Source organism: Paralichthys olivaceus, chromosome 17 (genome assembly GCF_024713975.1).
Source record: "Paralichthys olivaceus isolate ysfri-2021 chromosome 17, ASM2471397v2, whole genome shotgun sequence".
Classification (NCBI taxonomy): domain Eukaryota; kingdom Metazoa; phylum Chordata; class Actinopteri; order Pleuronectiformes; family Paralichthyidae; genus Paralichthys; species Paralichthys olivaceus.
Window position 1 is genome coordinate 14865912 of NC_091109.1, and position 20444 is coordinate 14886355.

At 38.4% G+C, this 20444-nt stretch overlaps 1 protein-coding gene across 6 annotated transcripts in view; it reads right to left on the reverse strand.

Annotated features, from left to right (window-relative positions):
- Positions 1–2026: 2026 nt before the first annotated feature.
- The window catches only part of plppr5b (phospholipid phosphatase related 5b), a 93425-nt gene continuing 75007 nt past the window's right edge, over positions 2027–20444 (reverse strand). For 5 of the 6 annotated variants that reach the window (XM_069512918.1, XM_020101403.2, XM_020101401.2 and 2 more), the window contains 3 exons: positions 17987–18163; positions 11016–11150; positions 2027–5274 (listed from right to left, as the gene is read on the reverse strand). In XM_069512918.1, coding sequence (XP_069369019.1) covers positions 5245–5274; positions 11016–11150; positions 17987–18163 — 342 coding nt within the window. In that variant the 3' untranslated portion in view covers positions 2027–5244. Of the gene's footprint in view, positions 5275–7523; positions 9624–11015; positions 11151–17986; positions 18164–20444 lie in introns of those variants that run through there. The other variant, XM_069512919.1, reaches the window with a different exon arrangement.

Here is a 20444-nt window from a genome sequence, read left to right on the forward strand (position 1 = left end):
GTCTAGGAGAAAAGGGAAGCAACACAGCGCCGATGGTGTCTGGCAACACAGCCTTTTTATTATTAAGTGCTAAATGTATTACCTACACCACAATAAATAGTAAACACAAAATGTGGGAGGGTGACAACAACTCATAGAAAGAACAAAACCTACCCCTCTTCCTAATCGTGGTCCCTAATCTCCTTACTCACGGTTTCACACAAAGAAAAACAAAAAACTGTCTTTACCACCGAACATACCCTGACCTCATAAATATAAATACATTTCGGCCATCACCCATAAGGCCTAGTGAAATAACAGAAAAAACACTGGGTGAAGTGCACAATGGGATAAAGAAAATAAAAAACTAACCTATAGCCCAACAGAAAACCCTGTAGTCACAGAACAAACGTTTCACTTACATTACAAACCCATACACACTTATGACTAGTCCTACACCAGGACAACATACACCTAGGCAATACACCGATCACACAAAACTCAGCCGCCACAGTCAACATCCCCAAGGGCTTCTTGTATTCTTGCCCATGGGGACAAGGAAGCCAGATTGGTCGCCGTTGGGGGGGAGGAGACAGCCGCAACACGGGACTCCTGGTGGTGCTCCAGGCAGAATCCCCTGGAGGTGTGTAGGGTGGAGGAATGCTTTACCTGTGAAGATATAAGACACTGCAGAGGCCCGTATCATACTCCCTTCTCTCTCTTTGCAGTGCCCAAGGTCAGGTTACAGATAAAGAACCAACCAACAGAACATTGTAGTGTCTACATTTAGTGACTTTCATATCTAACTCAGATGCCCCAGACAGACAGAGAGGCAGCAACTTCAACTCTCACCAACTTCAATGTCAACCAGTGGCTTAATGTAAGGACACAATGTGATTTATGAATGCATATTTAGACTATTTAATCTATCCAATAGGATGCGGACACCTACATGGAACAAAAAGAGTGACAGGAATTCTGGCCATTCATGGTTGTGCTGTGGGAGACATCTTCAGACTTGGGGGTGACATTGCTCATGGTAGTCTGTTCGCATTCGTATATTGTTTCACGTTCTGGTCCTTGATGCATCAAGTCTACAATAAAATCTACATGAGACATCGGCTGCCTGTCTCCTTTCACCTGCTTCCAGAAAAATTCCAGATACAGCACAAATGTGAAGTAAACAGAAAAATTCAACTGGTTCATTATGATAGCTGTAATTAATAGTTTGTTGTGTTATGATTGATCGATTGAAATAATGTTAATTTGACCAAAAGTTGTGGTGTTTGAGGGAAGTATTTGTTTTTGTTACATGTTTAATATTTTGTGATTTTTGGAGCCTTTTGCAAACAAAATATGTCCTTTAGGACATTGTGCTTGTGTTTCGGCCTGTTTGTTGACTGTTTTGACAATGTAATGTCCTAGTGTCAAGCATTTGATTCAGTAAATCCTTCAGACTTATATAAGAACCACACATGTGAACATTAATAAAGCAAATTCAGTTTAATTTTGTTAAAAAAACACTGACTATAAAATCTTCATTGCAGATAAACCAGGTTGGATGAAGACAAAAGTTTCTCAATTCTAACTCTACACTATAAACTGTATATAAAAAGCTCTGCACACAATAAATAAAACAGTGACAGTAGAATGTAGAACGGTTTGTATGAGGACCCACAAATGAAAGAAGAACTGAGAAGTGGAACTAATCTGTTTAAATTCAAGGGACAAACCCTGTAAAACTGATCAGGTGGAAAGGAAGTAATCAGTTGATGCTATTATCAAACAAGAACAACCCAATCAGGACTTGGATGGGTGGATAAGTAAGTCAAGAAAACACTGACACAAGTTTAATGAGATACCGCTGCTTGTTTCCCATTTCAAACTATTTCCTACCCCATAAACATCACTTAACCATAACCGAATAATCATGTTAACATGGACCCCAACGTTTCCCAACTAAATTCTTCCTGTCGCTGAACTTAAAACTTATCTATAGAACTGTCACATTCGCTGGTTTATTGTAGAAGAATGACAAATCATCAAGTCATTGCAATGTTTTTTATTCAAAGGTTCTAAATTTTGTATTTTACAGTGTAAAAGGTCACAGTTTGAACTTAAGTTGAAAAGAAGAACTGTTTTTTAAAGAAATATGCGTAATATAAAAAGAACAGGAATAGAATGAGAGAAACAACATCCATACAAAATTATCCACTAGAAGCAAAAAATATTTATAAATATATATATAAATCACATGACAAATCACATGACAGAGTAAGGGAACAAAGATAAAAACCACCAGTTAAGAAACATCTGTGATGTAGGTCTCAGAATAAAGTCATTTGAGGAAAAATGTGAAGTGTACGGACAAAATAAGAACATAACAAACATGAATGTCACTACTCACAAAACACAGTATAAAAATGTCATTGGAACTTTGAACCGTAACATGAAATCTCATTTCAGTAAAATAACATAAAGAAATAACAGCTAAAAGATATTGTGATCACTCACACAGTGCACAGTCATACGAAAATAGACAGCATTAATGTAGAATATGACACACATAAACACACATGTGTCTGTGTGTAGTGTGTGCGTGTGTGTGTGTTAGTGTATAGAGATAGTTATACATTATATATATATATTTATAATTTTAACATATATATCTTTACAGTTCTCTTCTCCTTTAAATAAGCCAGGATGGCTGTTGCAATGCACATTTGAGCTGACAGTCCTGAATATTCTGTCTGATGTTTGTTTTCAAGCAGCAGAGACATACAGTAGGTGGCGTTTCTTTAGCAGTGAGAGGAGTTACAGCGTGATTTAAAGTGCTGCTTTTTGCATGTTTCTGCCCGGAGTCCTTATTCATAAGTGCTTTAGTGATTATTACAAAAATAGAGATTTGAAGGGGCAACAGAATTAGACCTGTACTGTGTTCCTCTCCTCTCTGCTGATGGGAAAGCAAGTCTGACAATTATTGCTACGAAGGAGAAAGGATTAGGTTCACTGCAAATAAACAATGTGTGTACAATAAGCAACATTAATATTAATTACTACTTAATATCAAATTTAATATGTTAGTAATGATAGACAATAAATAAACCATTTAAAGCTGCATTTATTCACTTTTGGCCACTAGGGGCAGAACGATTTATCAAAACAATCTAAGAGAGAGAGCGATTTCAAAAACAAGAGAAAAGATAAAAAAAATTGTGACTAAAAAGATGTTTGACCCGTTTTTCCAAGTATTGACACAGTGGCACAGCTGGAAAAGCTCAATAAGTATTGATGCAAGCAAAATACACATTGGTTTGTATTTAGTGTCCTTTAAAATCTAAATAATAGATGAACCAGATGGTCGGGTCTTTTATGATTCTAGAACTATGTGTAGTTGGTTTTCATAGACAGATGGTTAGATAAAGAAATGATACTAAACACTAATCACAAACTGATGTTAGCAGCCAGGTAGTGTCCTAAAGCTTAGAAACAGCTTTGCGTGGTTGTTGATGACAGAGACTCAGACACTAAAACTACAGTAAAATAAAACAATTGAGTTCAAAGAGGCCAAAAAGTTGGAAAAAGGTATTAGTTGGGTGATAATTCTCTGTAATTCCTTCCACAAAAGTGACCAGTTCACTTTATACAGAGTAGTTCAGTTCAATGTTGATAACAACAACTCGTTTTCAGGCGTCAAATCCAAAAGCTGAACATTAACTGTTTCCATGTTTTAAGTGTGAATTTGTTGTTGGTTTAATGTCCCTCACCTATTATATTGTTCTCTGACCCTAAACCTGGGGTGGCTCTGGCTGAGGGGATAGAGCGGTCGTCTTCTAAACAGAAGGTTGATCCCAGACTTCCTCATTCCCCATTCAGCATGTCCTTGGGCAAGATACTGAATGGCATCAAGACTAGAAAAGCACTACGTGAATACAGAGGTACTTTCTTCTGGCATCCAGTCAATGAGCGAAACTGGGACCTCTTTTTGAATTGTGTGCTCCGAGATAAATCATTCTCATCTGACTCTGGAGATCAGCAAGCACTACGTTTCTAAAATAGTAAAAACCATTTATAGATTAAAAGAAAATGTATTATGTCAATTATTGATTGTAGAAATAATTCATGTGTAAATCGAACTGGATGATTTTGTCATGTTAAAAGTTATACTGAGCTACATGAGAAAAACATTGTGCAACAAAAACATGCGCAGCCTTGCCGATGATCAGAGGCCGTGAGATGAAAGTGGAGACAGTGTGTTCGCTCAGAGTGAAGGCAGCTCAGCATGTCTGCATGTTGTTGTTTCGTGATTCAGGTCATGAATTAATGCTATCTCTGACAAAATAGGGAGAACTCAATTGTAGATTTTCGAAGAAAGTTAAAGATGAAAGAGAAACAAAGAAAGAGGGCGAGGTTGTGATTGTCTGGTTTATCTAAGAAACCCTTGACTGTTTTTGTTTGAATGCAGTCGGTGTCAAGTGTTTGCATTGCTTGGACTTGCCTGCATAAAGTAAACACTGTACACACACACTCTAAACACTTATAGAAATGTGTGGGAAACAAAATGAAAGTTGGAAATTTGCAATTTAATCAACAAGGGACATGAGTTTTTGTTTTCTTTACTTGGAAACCCTGCTCAAGCCTCCACAAGGTGAATGACTTAGAATATCTTTGGAGCTCTCTTACATTAGTGATCTTTTTTTTTATCTTTCATTTCAACTAAATTAATTAAAAAAATATGGACCCAGCATTCATTGCCAATTTCTGATATTCACATCAGTCTATAAAAGTAATTTGATAACAGCAATAAAAAAAACAAGAGAAGAACTTAACTTAACTCAACATAATCAAGGTTTTTTTTCTCTCTGTCATTGAATTTAGATATATAGTTTTCCTATCCAAAACACATTTGACCCAGGCAGAGTTGAGTGACTTCACACGCTCCTCACTTGTTCATCTAGTGTCCCACAGTGTGCAACAAGCTCCAGGCCTTGCCTCACTGCAAGCTGGATTCTGTCAAGGATTCAGAGTAAGTGCATAGATGAAGAACACGAAGCGACGTGTCCTGCTGAGTTACTGACTCTTCTTTTTTTCCCTTAAATACGAGAAGCTGCAAATGACAACAGGGACCTTGTAAAGACAACATAGAACAACATGCCGCAGACCAGACACACACAGAGAATGGGTTTAGCGTTGCACTCCATTTAATTGGATTGGACGGTGAAGAGCGTGGATGTCCAATGGGTCTGCCACACCGCTGACTCCACGTCATGTGACCTCAGCGAAGGCGATGTGATTCTGTGAGGGGGGGGGGGAATTAAGGCAAAACCAGAACAACAAAAAACAGAAAGTTAGTAAGCACGCAGTTAGTTTTGCTCTATCACAACCCTTTTAATTGGACAGATCCCTCAAAAATAATTTGAAGCTGCTCTTGGCCAGAAATAGTGGACATTCTAGCCATCAGAGATCTTGAAAGCCAGAACTGTCTCAAGATCTATCCAAGAGTCTACAAATGTATTTATGATGGAAGACTCCAAATAAAAGAATCACAATCAGAGACGAAAGAGTTGGCTGCCATGTAGAAAGAGGTCTTTCTGACTCTGGGTCATCCTAACTTTGCAGCTTAAGACATGTATAACTCCAAAAACACACCATCAAAGAACTCCAATCATTCTCCTGATATCCAGACCATATATCAAAGCGTTTAAAATAGAAAGAGACTCAGGCCTGATTAGTAACCAGCACAGCATTTAAAACATAGCCAGAGAGAATCAGAAGTGGGGGATGCTTGTCCGCGGGGACATGAAGCTTTGATTCTCTAATCCAAACCTCAGATTGTGGAGCGAGAGAAGAAGAGAAGAGAGGGTGTAGTAGAGCAGAGGATGTCCTGTTTAGACTGTTCAAATCTGAAGAATGACAGAACTGCTGCTCATTCAAATGCTAAAACGATTACTTATGGTTTACTATCACAAATGCTCCTATGCACCAGTCACTTCTTGTTTTAGTATCATGCTAATGGTTACCCACTCCATTCCCACTGGAGTGAATGATAAGGTGTTGTCAGGTGTGATCCCATCACAACACAGTTTAATAGGATTATGAAATGAGTCTGATGCTACTGCAAAATTACATGTGTACATTTTTAAGTGATTTGTGGATTTGATGATTATCTGCAGTTCTTCTGTGGAACAACTGTGCAACATATGACACATTCTTAGCCAGACATACATAAAAAGGAACTGATGTGGATTTCCTCATCCTTGAAATTTTTCATTTGACTAAGGAGAAATATTAGCATTCATGTTGGAGGACATAACTCCTGTACGTGGTAGTTTTCTCATGTTGTGTTTGTATAAAAGCAAGAAATTATACACCCTTCAAAACACGATGTTGCATTAAGGCCAATTAGTTAAATTTTCTGCAAAGCAGATATGACGAATGTATAAAAACATGAGCATGTTTCATGCATTTATCTTTCAGGAAAATTACACTTAGCCAGTGATAAATATATGACTATGACATGTCCCAGCATGTGGTCTGGACAATCATAACCGTTATCAAGGAAATAAAAGCACAGGATTCAGTTTTTGCTGCTCTGAGGTTCCTTACTGCCACGGCAGTGGCTTGTTTAGCTTTCAGGCGTCTTTAGGCTGAGCTATTTTTAGAGTGGGCAATTTTCCACCAAGCCTGTCGTCACTGAGGTGAGAGTGTGAGCTTTTCTGCTCTTTGTCAGACAACTGAGCGCAGGCTCTTTCAGCAGGAGGCTGCGAATTGAATCATCAGATAGGAGTTGTGTATTTTCTGCATCTCACTGCTAAATGTGTATCTTGCGAGAGGATGAGAAAAGACAACACAGCAGGGTCGCTTAAATAGAAACACAGCAGTCTGATACTTCAACCAAACATGCCAAACACTCTGGACACTGCTCGGCAGAATTTATCTTGTCCTTTTTTTAGCTTCACTGGACAGTGTGCCTGTGGAAAAGATGGCCAAACCAACAGAGGTGCACTCAATAGGCCAAAGTGCCAGCGGTTGACCAGTCTACATACAAATGATGAAGGTAAATTTCACCTCATAACAGCTTTGCTCTCATTTTGGTAATTGAGGTCATCACGTCTTTGAAAACACTGTATTCGCTGACATCTGGGAACATGGTGACGTCATCAAAAATATTTCAGACAGAGCATGATCAGACATTTTGGAAACAAACCCTTCTATCCTCAGTATCTAAGCCACTTCATTTGGAGGTCCCTATTAAATTCGGAAAATCACAAGTTGGGGAAAAGTTGGGGAAAAAAAAGAAACTAAAACCAAAGCATCTGTATTAAAAAAAAGAAACAACAAAAAAACTGTTAGGAAACTAGAAGCCCTTCTTCTCATCTGTACTGGACGAGGATTGTTTCCTTCTCTGTATAAATATTTGACTGAATCATGACTCGGATGTGCCGACTCAACTCTCCAGCACTCCAACTTTGTTTTTCGCTTTGTTCTGTTAAACATTGAGGATTTTTCCATATCCTGTAGTTTCCTGGTCGTTAAAAAATTACTTTAATTATCTAATAACCATTAAAATAATAATTAAAATGGAACAATAACTTGAATTACAAAGGAGTAAAGTGAACATTCATTTCTACATTGACCTGTAAAGTTTGAAAGAACATGTAATATATAAGAACTGTGTGAGCAAAACAACACAAGGTCAAAATAGAAACAGAAAGTGGGTCTGTAAACTGCAATAAATGGGGGTTTGTTTTCAACCTGTCTGATCATCTGTTTCTGTGGCCAAATAAAGCAATGAAAACAACTTAATGATTACCTGCAGAAAAATAGGCACCATGCTGTAATAAACCAGGTTTATTCTTAAATGTCAACAATAATATTATTAGATGAAACCACTGACTGATAATGTGCTGTTGTCAGTCTCTAAAAGAATTAATGAGAGCATGTCCATACAAACAAGATGATTTTGACCAAAATCAATAAATTAGAACAAGAAAGGATCTCTGTAGAGACCACTACTGGATGGGTGAGTACTGTATCAATATAAATGAGTTCAGCATTAAAGGTTCAGTGTGTAGAATTTAGTGACATAGTGGTGAAGTTTCATGTTGCAGCTGAATACTCCTCATCTCACCCTCTCCTTCCAAACATGAGAGAGAACCTGTGGTGAACTTCAGTTGTCATGAAAACTCAAAAGGTTTTAGTTTGTCCAGTTTGGACGACAGTAAAAAACATGGCTGCCTCCACAGAGAGGACCCCCCTCCATGTAAATATAAAGTTTTTAAATATAAAGAGCTCATTCTATGGTAAAGAAAACAACAATTCATACAATTTAGATGAAACACACTAGTGAAAACATCACTAGGATTATTTTATAGTCAATATCTGACAAAAATCCCTTTCACCTTAATCTTACACACTGAACCTTTAACTAACCTGAGGTTCAATTTTTAATCCACACCTTCATTTGCTGACCTCCCAAAAACACGTGAGGAAGACAAACGCATCTGTTTTTGAATGATATTACCTCAGAGGCACTAACACATCAAATGGTAGAATTGCTGATGGTGTTCACTAATTCATGTCTGCTGTCATTTTTAAATTTTAAACAGTTTCTGCAGGAGGATGGTTTGGTTTTCAGTCCGCTCTGGGAAGGCTTGAACCCCTGTGTATTTTCTCATAGAATAAAACTTTTTACTTGGTGTGTAATATCTTTGCCATGTGGTATTTAATCCTCCCTGTTCGTGTTCCCCCATGGTTGCAACAGTGTAAGACAACATCACCATAAGTCCCTCTAAATGGCAGCATGTGTGTGAGAAGGATGTCTTCAGGGAAAAGAAGAGATACAGTGAAATCCACTGTACGTCTGTCATCCTGTGCTGCTTTGTTTTGCATGTAAGCAAATATAAACAGCTGCTGTCAGACAATTCTGGTCCACAAGTAAATCCAGCTCATTCATGTACAACAGTACATCAAGATGAACGGGAAATAACAGTTTTGCAGCTAAAAAAAACACCAATATGGCTCCGTCCAAATATCCACAATTGATCTTTAACATTCACCTCTTAAATAACTCTGGTGACCATATTTAAGTGAAGTCTAATCTACTTCTTTACACTGTTATTGTTTTTATTATAACCAGCCAGAGCGAGTTGGCGCTATACAAATAAAATTGAATTGAATGAATCCAGTATATGAAGAGACCTCTTTTGCTCTTAAGCTCAACATCCATATAAGAGCTGTGTCAAGTGACAAGAGCCTCGATTCTAAAATCTCAAACGTTTCATAGAGCTAACATTTTCACTGCGGGATGCATCTGAGCAGAGCTGCTTTGATTTGATACACCAGTCTCGGCAGAGGAAGGGCATTGTGCACGCCTGATAAACACTCTGCTAACTTAAGACAGTTGTTAACTTATGACAGCATGACCAGACCTGCAGCACAATATCAGCCAGTTGATCCAGTCAGAACAGTACAGCACAGTTGTGTCCAGAGATATTTGGCAGAACTCAGGTGTCACACCAACTCATAGTCTGTTGCCTTTTTTTTCTGAGACGCTGGATCCAATCAAGACCCCGCAGCCAGCGCAAGAAGGCTGATAGACGCTCCTTAATGTAGGAAGACTCCTCATCTTCATCATCTGTCTCCTGCAGCAGCACGTGTGTGTAATCAAACAATTGGTAACATCCAACATTCATATTTTGGCACTGCTACCTGTACACACAGTTATGACTAATGGCTGGTAATGTGTCAGACAGTGTTTTTATCAGCTAGTATTTACTGTATGTTTGCTGAATGTTTAAAAATGAAGAATATCATGAAAACTATAAGCCAGGGTTAGACCAATGTGTGCCTGTTATTTACTAAACATACAAATTAAAGGAAAAATCTCAAAGGAGAGGACAGGATGACGATCCCACCATCCACAGACATTTTGCTATAACTTGAAAGAATGGCAACTGTGCTAACATATACCTGAATGGTGTAAAGTATGTTTTTTTTATTTATAGTATTTATCATTATGTGTTTGTCTACCTTTTTTAATTTTTAGGGTAATTCTACTTTAAGGTTCAGTATGTAGAATTTAGTGACATCTAGAGGTGAAGTTGTATGCTGCAGCTGAAAACTCCTCATCTCACCCTCTCCTTCCCAACATGAGAGAGAACCTGTGGTGAACTTCAGTTGTCATGAAAACTAAAAAGCTAGGAGAAGTAATTGCTGCTTGTATGTTGCTCTCTGGTCACATTTTGTTTTCTGTCTGTATATGTGACATCTTCGCTATAACTGAGTAACTGGGACTGTATCTCATGGTCTTAATGGATAGCCAGCCACCTGTTATTACAATAAATGAGTCACTCATTTGCTAATGAAGACCACAACAAGTGGTCGAAAGCCTGTCGGCTGATCTCTGAGTTGAGATTAACAACTGTTCTACATTAACCTTAAGTTTCCACAAGAAGAGACAGGATGACAATAAACCTGTATTTTGCAAATGTGTTCAATATGAACATTTTGTTCAGGCAGTGAACAGATTGCAGGTAATGTATGAGATCTGGACAGCATTACATTTTGACTGTAATTGTTAGGAGATTTATCATGACCACCTGAATTTTCCTATTAAACAGCTACAGGAAATGTATTTTTTTCCAGAGTGCACAGCAGTTAATGCTTTGGGAAGCAGTCAAAGGCATTTTTGTCAGCTGCATTAATCTCAAACACTCGCTACTAGTTATAATTTTTTTGTCTGACACAGGAAGATAATTCACCCATTTCTAATTCTACTTGTGTTTTTTCAGATGGGAGAGGGCACACCAATGTGAGACGAGCTAAACTGTAAATTTCAAAGTCTTGAGGCCAAATATTTTTAGAAGCAAAAAATTTCAAATCAGTGATAGTTTTCTGAAAATGAATATTAGTCTAACCCTAACACACAGTGTGAGTGTACTTCACACAGAGTGGCATTATTCCAAATTTGGAGAAGTGATCAACATTGAAACATCCGCACACCTGACACAAGGTGTGTGTTGTGTGGTACTGACCTGCGAGGCGATGTACTTCTCCAGAGGACTCTCCACTCGGCCCATGCTCAGCATGGCTGTGTTGGGCCGCTGCTCCATGGGGGACTCCTCGCTCAGCAGTAGCTTGCCTTTGAAGTTATGGACCACACACACCACCTGCAACACACACACACAGCAAATATGATACACACACACACTTACACATGGCACACACACGTGACACCGACATAACAGAAGAGAGTTGTGTGTGTAACTGAATTTAAAGCACTGACAGAGACGAGTGGTTCAGTTGGATTAACAGAGTAACCCGAGTATGTAGGTCACATATGTGTGTATTGAATTTTTCCTGAGGGTAATGCTGTAGCTATGATGGATGGGGGTGTTGCATCAGCTCCTCTAATAAGGACCAAAACTTGGCTTTGAGGTTCAAAATGAAATAAGCAATTTCAAGTTGGATGAGCACAGATGAGATGTGCAGAAACTGGGAGGTCTGGTACAATGTGGAGTCCTCGGCACTCCAATATTTCCTACAGAGCATGGTGTCCTGGGAAGTTGTATTCGGAGTTCTAAAGTTCACCAAAAATGAAATCACACAGCAACTCAAAGGAGGCATATCTGTTTGTATTCCTGTCAATGCAGTATTTGCAACAAATACATTTACTAATTTTGAAATATTCTTTGAATGATGCAGATATATAACACATTTAGACTCTCTGGCCTTATAATATATGACTCCAGGAGGAATCCAGGGAGTGTGACTTGACAGAATCAATAGGGAAGAGGTCGGGGGGGCTGTGAGGTGTTCTTTATGCCCTGTGTCCCACATGTTGATAGGTCTAAACTCGGTGTGACTAAAACTACTTGATGAATAACTTCAGAAGTGCTGTTTCAGCACTGGGGGCCTGCATTCGACACTTTTTATTGTAATCCAAAAAGCACATCTATTTTATGGAATAGCTCGTCACAAGCAAAACCAAAAATATGTCTGCTACATTGACATCAACAAGAAACGACGATATATGTTTTGGCTGAACACTAATGGAAAGAGAGAGGGAAAGGGGGAGAAGATGTTGATGAAACAGCTGCTCCTTTGTGGGCTCCAACAGCTCTAACAGCACATCTGTTGATAACAAATAAAACCAGTTTCCTGTTTTAATGACATGGCAGATTGGTGTATATCCTCTGTACTAAACTGTTTAACAGTGAGGGGCACTGTCACGTCACAGCAAGAATTTAGGACTTGAACCTGATTGCGGCCATGACCTTTCTCTCTATAATTGCCTGGTTGTTTCTCTTTCAAAATGTTGGCCCTGGAGTAGATGGGTGACCTGCGTCTTGCCCAAAGTCAACATGGGTTGGCTCCTACTCCATGTGACCTTCAAAAGATAAGTAATTTAGATAAGGGATGGAATAATGTGTTTCTCTCGTAAATGTCCTGTGATGTTCAGAACAGAAATCCTGGTGTTGTCTTTTGTCAACACTATTTAGACTAATCTCAGTCAATCACACATTTAATAAAATGCCTAGGTCGAGCAGGGTTCATTATCTGAACCTTTATCCCTGAGATAAAACACTGCCAACCTGGTAAATTATTAAAAATATTAAAAGTATAACAAAGATGTCAATTATGAATATCTTTATATGCCTACAATTTTCTCATTTACAGTTCCCTGTATGGAATCTTGAAGAGTTTGCGGAACATTTAGAGAGTGAGTCGTCCTAGTGTGTGAGGGTAAAGGTGTTTTGAACTATCGTGAGTGACGACACTTGTGGCAGGACGAAAAACCTGCAGTCACAGAGAAGTGCAATCAATCGTACAGAAATACCAGCAGCCTCTTACAGTTGCTCCTTGAACACATTCATAACAATGCACTCAGATGTTCCCCTGAGAAGTGACATAAGTGTGGGAAGAAGGAAGACAGGCAGCTTTTAAACACACCTGTCACATCGCTTTGTGAAGTTGGGGACATTGTCAGACTGTGTTTTGGAAATTAGAAGAATTTCAGTCTCTCCCATTTCAATGGCAGCAATCTGTAATTAATGGAACAATGTACACATGGTATATGAGTGAACAATGTTGCTGTCATATGAGGCCGATTACAAAACCTTCTAGTGGTACAGTGGTTATCACTGTCGAGGTGGGAAGTTAACGGTCACCAGTGTCACTGATGCATAATGCAACAGTACTGATTCATTTTACTGTAATGCTGCAAATTCCATACCATAATCCTTAAAGACTTATTATATTAGAACATTCTGAATAAATATAACCTACATTTTTCTTCATTTGATGATATGGAATTTACTTTATTATTCTTTATCTTTATTTTAAGATACTTTCTGCATTACAGCTGATAATAGCACAACCCAGATTGCACAAATAATAGTTTAATTATTGAAATAAATAAACATAGAAATATTACTGTGGTGTGTTAGCAGTCTAAGAATCCTATGGTCGCCACAATGTTGCTATATTAATCAGCCTGAACATCTATTGTTTTTGATTCTATATTAGAAGGCCCCATTTTAATTAAATTCCTAAGAACTAAAACCAGACTGTTAAGCACCATAACCGCCCCTTCAAATTATGTATTGCTTTATCTGCTCTGATTCACTATTTGGTGTGAATCCTCAAAGGTTGAGGATAAGTGATTCTTGAGTCACACTGCATTGGAAAACCCCAATTAGAAACAGGTTCCTATAATTCCGATCTTCTACAGCCGCCAGACTCTTAAATGTGCGTTCAACATCTACAGATCCTGCCTCCTTCATTCTGTTTTTCCTGGTGAGTGATATGCTCATTTTAGCTTAACTAATCAAAAGGTCAACCAGACAGATATTTCCGACCCTTGCTGCAGAATGTCTTGGACCAGAAATAAACTGTTTATCCTCTAAGACATAAGCCTAAACCAGCAGGACACAGTTTCAGGAAAAGAAGAGAGGAGTCTGGGATATCCTAGGGGGTCAAAGGATTCCAGTCCTATGCACCACCCTCCACTGGAAATCCACACTCGTATTAATATTACTTACAAACATCTTTGAACAAAGGTTCATCCACAATGTTGCCATAAACCTTATTAAAGTCTCTCTCTCTAATCTTTTAAAACAGTTCTCCAGGCTCGAATGACAACAACAGGAGGTTTGTGAAATATCCATCCCATCTATTTCTGGAGTAACATGTGCTCATCATTGGACAGATTATCACTCTGTCAAGAGGCACAGATACAGTCCAGAGCTGCTGCTTATGATATAAAAAAGACGGAAAGCCAACTGCAAAGGTCAATCAGTCCCCGCCCCCCCCCCCTCTGACACAGGTCAAACCAGCACAGCAGCAGGAGTCCAGTGATATCCTCCCCAGAAAAACCTAACCAGTATTTCTTTTACAATAGTAATCGGGAAGTTCAACAACAATGAACCGGTGCCCGAGCATGGACGCAGTCAGGTTGTTAATTATTAAGGTTCTGCCCCTGTAGGATAACTGGGTCTGGACCCAGATCCATCAGTCATCTTAAATCATTACTCTGGAAGTCATTGTTCCCCAGAGAGACAGCTAAATATTTGATCTCTTTTTTGCACCGCTGCTGCCCTGCTAGCAATAATAGAGGCTGCTCTATATGACAAGCCAGTAGCCAGTCAGATTTACCTTTAGCCTCTCTCAACGTTATTGTGATTAATAGGCTGAAACACTTGATGACACCAAGGTACAATATTATTTTCATTCCAACAACCAGTCTTACAGAGCTCAAATGTGATGGTTAAACTGCTCCATGGCCCAAAAAATGTAACTGAATTGAAACATTTTATTTATGATTCATTCTTCTTCTAGTCATGGATTTTGTTAAGATAAGTGCTATACAAATACACTTATTATTATTATTATTATTGTTATTATTATGCCACTCTCCAAGTACAAGATCATCACACTTTGCAGAAGAAGCCTGTTCATGTTATGGTGATTTCCATTCAAAAATCTGAACATTACTCTGGTTATGAAAACAGTGATGTCATCTGCATACTATGAACAAGCTGAGTGTATTTATCTTCTGAAAACCTCAAAACTCCCAGCATGCAATGAGAGGAGAGGATTATATTTCCATCACTAATGGCAGTGTAGTGTTGTTCAGCAGAGCCAAACATTAATAGAAGTCTGTGGGAAGAGGCTGAGCGAGGGGTTGTCACAGACCCACTCTCCCACAGAAGCCCTCTAGTCACAAAGAAAGTACTGACCTTTCTCTGTCAAATGCAAAAGGAAGAGCGAGGATATTAAAAAAAAAAAAAAAAAGAGGGGGAGATTATCTTCTGTTGCCGCTTTCTTTTAGCTGCTGTGAGGAAACATGCTGTATCTGGGGCCCAATAACCATCACTGTGCAGCACAGCTGTGAGGATGAGACAAGCCTTGATACTGTAGTTCTAATGAAAGAACATAAGCTACATACAAAGCATTTACAGCCACACAACCAAGAAAGGCAATAAGGTGTGAATGTAACCATCACATTGCAGTGGACAGTGCAGCTGAACCCTAAACCTGTGGGATGTTGTTCTCTGATACCACAGGATCTTTTCTTCATCTCTGGCTAACATCTAACTTCATTATCAGGCCAAGAATAATCCGACTTTTGTTTCGTTTTCAGAACATGTATGAACTTCTCATATATATATTTCTGTTCAAATGATCTTTAATCATTAATTTTAACTTTAAATGATAAGCTCAAACAATAGCCTCCAATTTATTTTGAATAAAAGCCTGGTTGTGGTGTGAAGAATAATGGCTGATAAAGGCCATGTAGGTAAAAACCTGTATCCGTACTGTAACAGCCCACATTTACCACATGGAAGGCATTTTCTAAAAATAATGCCTTCAACAGTTTTGAAAACTTTAACTTGCCCCAAATTTGCTTTGCTGACTCTCCTTATGCTACTGTCTTATGCTATTGTTACTAGGTATTGTGTCACTATTATTTTCAAACATAAAATTGATTTAAATCGTTTTTTAGCCATGCTAACAGCATGACTGTCAGGATAGCATGACATAAATGTTCTGTATTTATATAACACTTCCATATATGACCACTGAAAGCACTTTACAGAAAAGTTTTGCCATTCACACACATTCATACAGGACATCATGTGCAAAAATTATATGTTTAATTCGAAGAATAATTCAAAATTAGTAAATGTAAAATGTGTTGCAAATCCTGCATTGAAAAGACATCCATGTGCAAGGGTGTGTTTTTTGCTTGGCAGCCACTTCTAGAGCTGCCTGGAAAACATTTCATATTTCATAATAATTCATTACTTTTGATAAATACCCACAGTGTTTATAAAGTGCAGCTTGGAAAAGATAGTCATGTTGCATGTGGACGTGTTTGCTTCAGATGTGTCCACTTGAACGAAATGAAACTTGTAATTCCAAGCAGCAGAAACACTGGAGACCAGTCCAGACTATATTTAGGCATAAAACGCTCCTCATCTTCTACTTTCAGTTCAGGAGTATTACGATGAAAAAGTACTGGATTGGTATTGAGTCAATTAAACATTAAATTCAAAATTTTTATTTGGCACATAAGCCAGTATAGACACATACCTCTGTAAATAATATTGTAACATAATATCACATCACCAGAATATTCACCCAAGCCAAATTGCCATTTTTAAAATGGTTAAAAGTATGTAAAGCACATTTTTTAAATTCTGTGATTTGCAGATACAAATAAGGATTCTTGTGCAAATCAATCCCCCCGCTGACCCCCATTAAACGCTTGGGGAGAGATAAGAGGAATATAAAATGAAGTAAACTTCAACTAAATTTAAATTTAATTATAGGGGTGTCTGGGGTCCTCTCCCGGAACACTTTTTTTAAATTTAACAGCCACCTGCAATTTTTGAGATTAGTTAGAATGGGGTTAATATGAAAACCAAGAATGCATCAACAAATTATTATAACCAGGAAAGGGGACATGATCAGGAAAGAAAATTATTATTATTATATTTTATGCCTGAAATTATATTCATAAACAATTTGTTGGCTAAAATGGTCAAATATTGGCTGCTAGAATGAGCATAAAGAAGTTACATTAATAAAATAGCCTTACAACACATCAGAATATGATTTGGATAATCAAACCTTGTCTAACTATGTTAGACTCTAGGGTTGCTATTCTATATTCCCATGATGCATCTTCGAATGCAACTAAATACAAAGTGCATGGATGAATGAAATGACCTCAATTACTGCTGTAGTTGTACAGTTACACAGGAAGGAATCATCATAACTTGATATCATTAAACTGACAAATTTAATGCGGTATCAGAAGGTCACTTTTGCTCCTCAAGACTTGAAGGGAAAGACAGCAGCCCTTACAAGGTGCAGAGGGCTGGATGAAAGGAGAGATCATTATTGTATTCAAAGTCTTCAAGATTAAATAAACCATTTTTTCCTGTTTTATTATGAACCCCTTCACTATGAGGAAATGCTCCTCTGTTTGTTCCTTTGCTTAGTTCAGTCTGCTCCATCTATAATGGGTTGGACAGAACGAGATTGACATCATTTGCAGTATGAATATCATACTATAGTTATGCATTAGTTTTGCAACCAGATTGGAGACATGATCTACAACCATCATGGTCATCATGTAGTATAAATATGTATTATCATGATATGATCATTATTAAATGTCATTATTATGATATAAAATAGATGTATGTGTGTTTGTCAGCTGCTGAACATAGTAAAATGATCATTGATATATTCTGCTCAAATGTAATCATCTTTATATACATTACATTTTACACAGAAAAAGAAGTAGGGTAGCAAAACCATGACTTTGCTCCCTCTAACTGAATAATGGTCATTTCCTCCACTTGCTCTATTATTAGTAGGTTAAATAATTTGCCAGTTACCATGGGAGAATATGTATAAGCACAGCAACTGAACATGTCTCAATATATGTCTAATACCATCACTGCTCAATGTTTGTGGGTGTAAGGCTCACCAGGAAGGCGGCAATGGCTGTGCCTATGATGAAGCCAGCGATGACGTCCGACCAGTGGTTGCGGTATTCAGCCACGCGGTTCAGACCGGTGAGGAAAGCCAGACACATGAGCCCGAGAGACAGCACCGGTTTGGCCAGGCGAGTGCCTTTCGCCTGCACCGTACAGGTCACGTACATCTGCCAGGGAAGAGAGAAGCAGGGATTACATCACCTGAATGTTTTTTAACATTCACTTGTGTGTCAGGAGCAAAGGTGGAGGTAGCATACTGTTGTTTAAGAACATCTCAGGTGGAGGTGGAGGCAGATGGATGGGCCAACAAACCTAGGGACTTTGACACAGGTTCATCCAGACAATCAACGCAATTGTCTGTGACATCTATAATTTATAAACTTTTACTAGTTTTTGACCCTTAATCAATCCAGATCATATATCAATGGCAGATTAAAAAAACAGCAATCACTGAAAGGAGCAGACAAATGTTTAGTAAAGATCAGAACATGTTCAGCGTGTAAGATTTAGGTGAAAGGGATTTTTGGCAGACATTGAATATAAAACAATCCTAGTGATGATTTCACTGGTGTGTTTCATCCAAATTGTATGAATTGGTGTTTTCTTCACCATAGAATGAGCTCTTTCTATTTAAGAAATACAGAATAATGAAAATCTACTTTATTTTACTTTGACTTTTAAAAATAATCAGAATCTCCCTCCATAGCACCTATTGTCTATAAACTCTGGGGAAATGCCACCAGACAGCTGTGTCTGTGTGTAAATATGAGCTGATATGTTGTGTCTCTCCTCAGGGCATTTTTCTATTTTCTCCCCTGTATTTACAGAAGTGCTGGCAGATCTGCCACTGGAAGTACAGAATGAAAAAAAAAAAACTGCGAGGGTGAGGAAAACAAAATAACAAGAACAAAGCAGATGGAGAGTAATAGACAGACTGAATACAGATGAGGAGAGGAGACAGAGTAGAAAGAAAGAAAGAAAGAAGATGGGGCCTAAAGGCAGACATAATGAATAAGTTCAGTGATGTTACGAGAAGAAGGGAAAAGGTGACAAGCTCAAAGAGGAGATGAAAGTATAAAGCAGGTATGGAGGGGCAGGAGAACTGGAGAGAGAAAATGAGAGGAGAGGAGGCGAAAGATGAAGAGAGAGCAGAGAGCAGGGCAAAAGGGAAAAAAGGAAAGAGAAGACAACTTCCTCTAACCTTAACTAAGTAGTCGTGTGAGTACAAATATTGATTTTGTAACAGAAAAGAACATTGTAATTTGATGTTTCTGCTAAAACCCAGGATTACTGCACATGCCTTTGTATTTCGGGGTTTGTCACGATATGAAATTTTGGCGCCCTGATTATTATCAGAGGAAATACCATGGTTTCACGGTTTTCACAATTAGCGAAACTATAGAAGGAAACAGACACCCAACAAACAATATATAGCTAGTAATAACACTGGCACAGGAAGTCAATTGTTAGGTAATAAAATCACACGACACGGATGTGATTTGGAGGGACAATGCACTGAAAAGACACAGGATAGAGCAGAGAGAAGAAAATGAAGGGGACAGAGAGGACAGGGCCGATGATTGTAGGGTAAAGAGAGGACAAAATAGGAGGGGGTGGGGGGGAGTCCACATCTGGTTTTATCTCGTCACTAATAAAGAGAGGGAGAGAGAGAGAGAGAGAGAGAGAGCCTGCAGCATCATCCTCCTCTCCTGCTTCTTCTATTGCCTTCTCCTCCTCTGACCATCTGGGCCTCAGTTGAGCTGCTGTAAATAATATATCATCATCATAAACACAACCAGAAAGCACGCCGTGAAATCACTCAATTATTTATCACTGCATCGATGTCAATTGAGGAATCTGTCATTTCAGGTTGTCAGATTAAAAGGTTTAGAACAAAAACTCCACTGATTTTCTTTTCTTTTGTTTCTCTCTTTTTTGTCGATCTCTACCTTCCGTGCACTCGCTCAGAGCCTAGACTGTAAATAAAGATTGAAGTAGCATCTCCGCTCAATCCCACTGTCCAGAAATGACAAAATATCCCAGATACAAACTCATCATCACCATCTTGCACCAAATACCTCAGAGAATCGAATGGAGCCACGATATAAATCCAACAATCGCTGTTACATTTCAGCCGATACGGAACAAAAAATGAAGCACTTGGGCGTGCATTAATTTATTTGACACATATTTTGACTTTTGTCCCATCCAATAACGGGTGAGGTGGGATTTCTGACCCATACTGCAGCCAGCCACCATGGTGAGCTGTCAGTGTCCTTGTAAAGTCTCATAGGAACGATTTGCAATGTGTTGCTCAATATATTCTATATGAAAAATAGAAACAAATCACAGCCACATCTTATTCTTGGTCTTAGTTTTATAAAGTGTCATGAAATGTATTGTTTGATTTCATATTTCATATTTATACTTCAATGCACTACTGTGGTT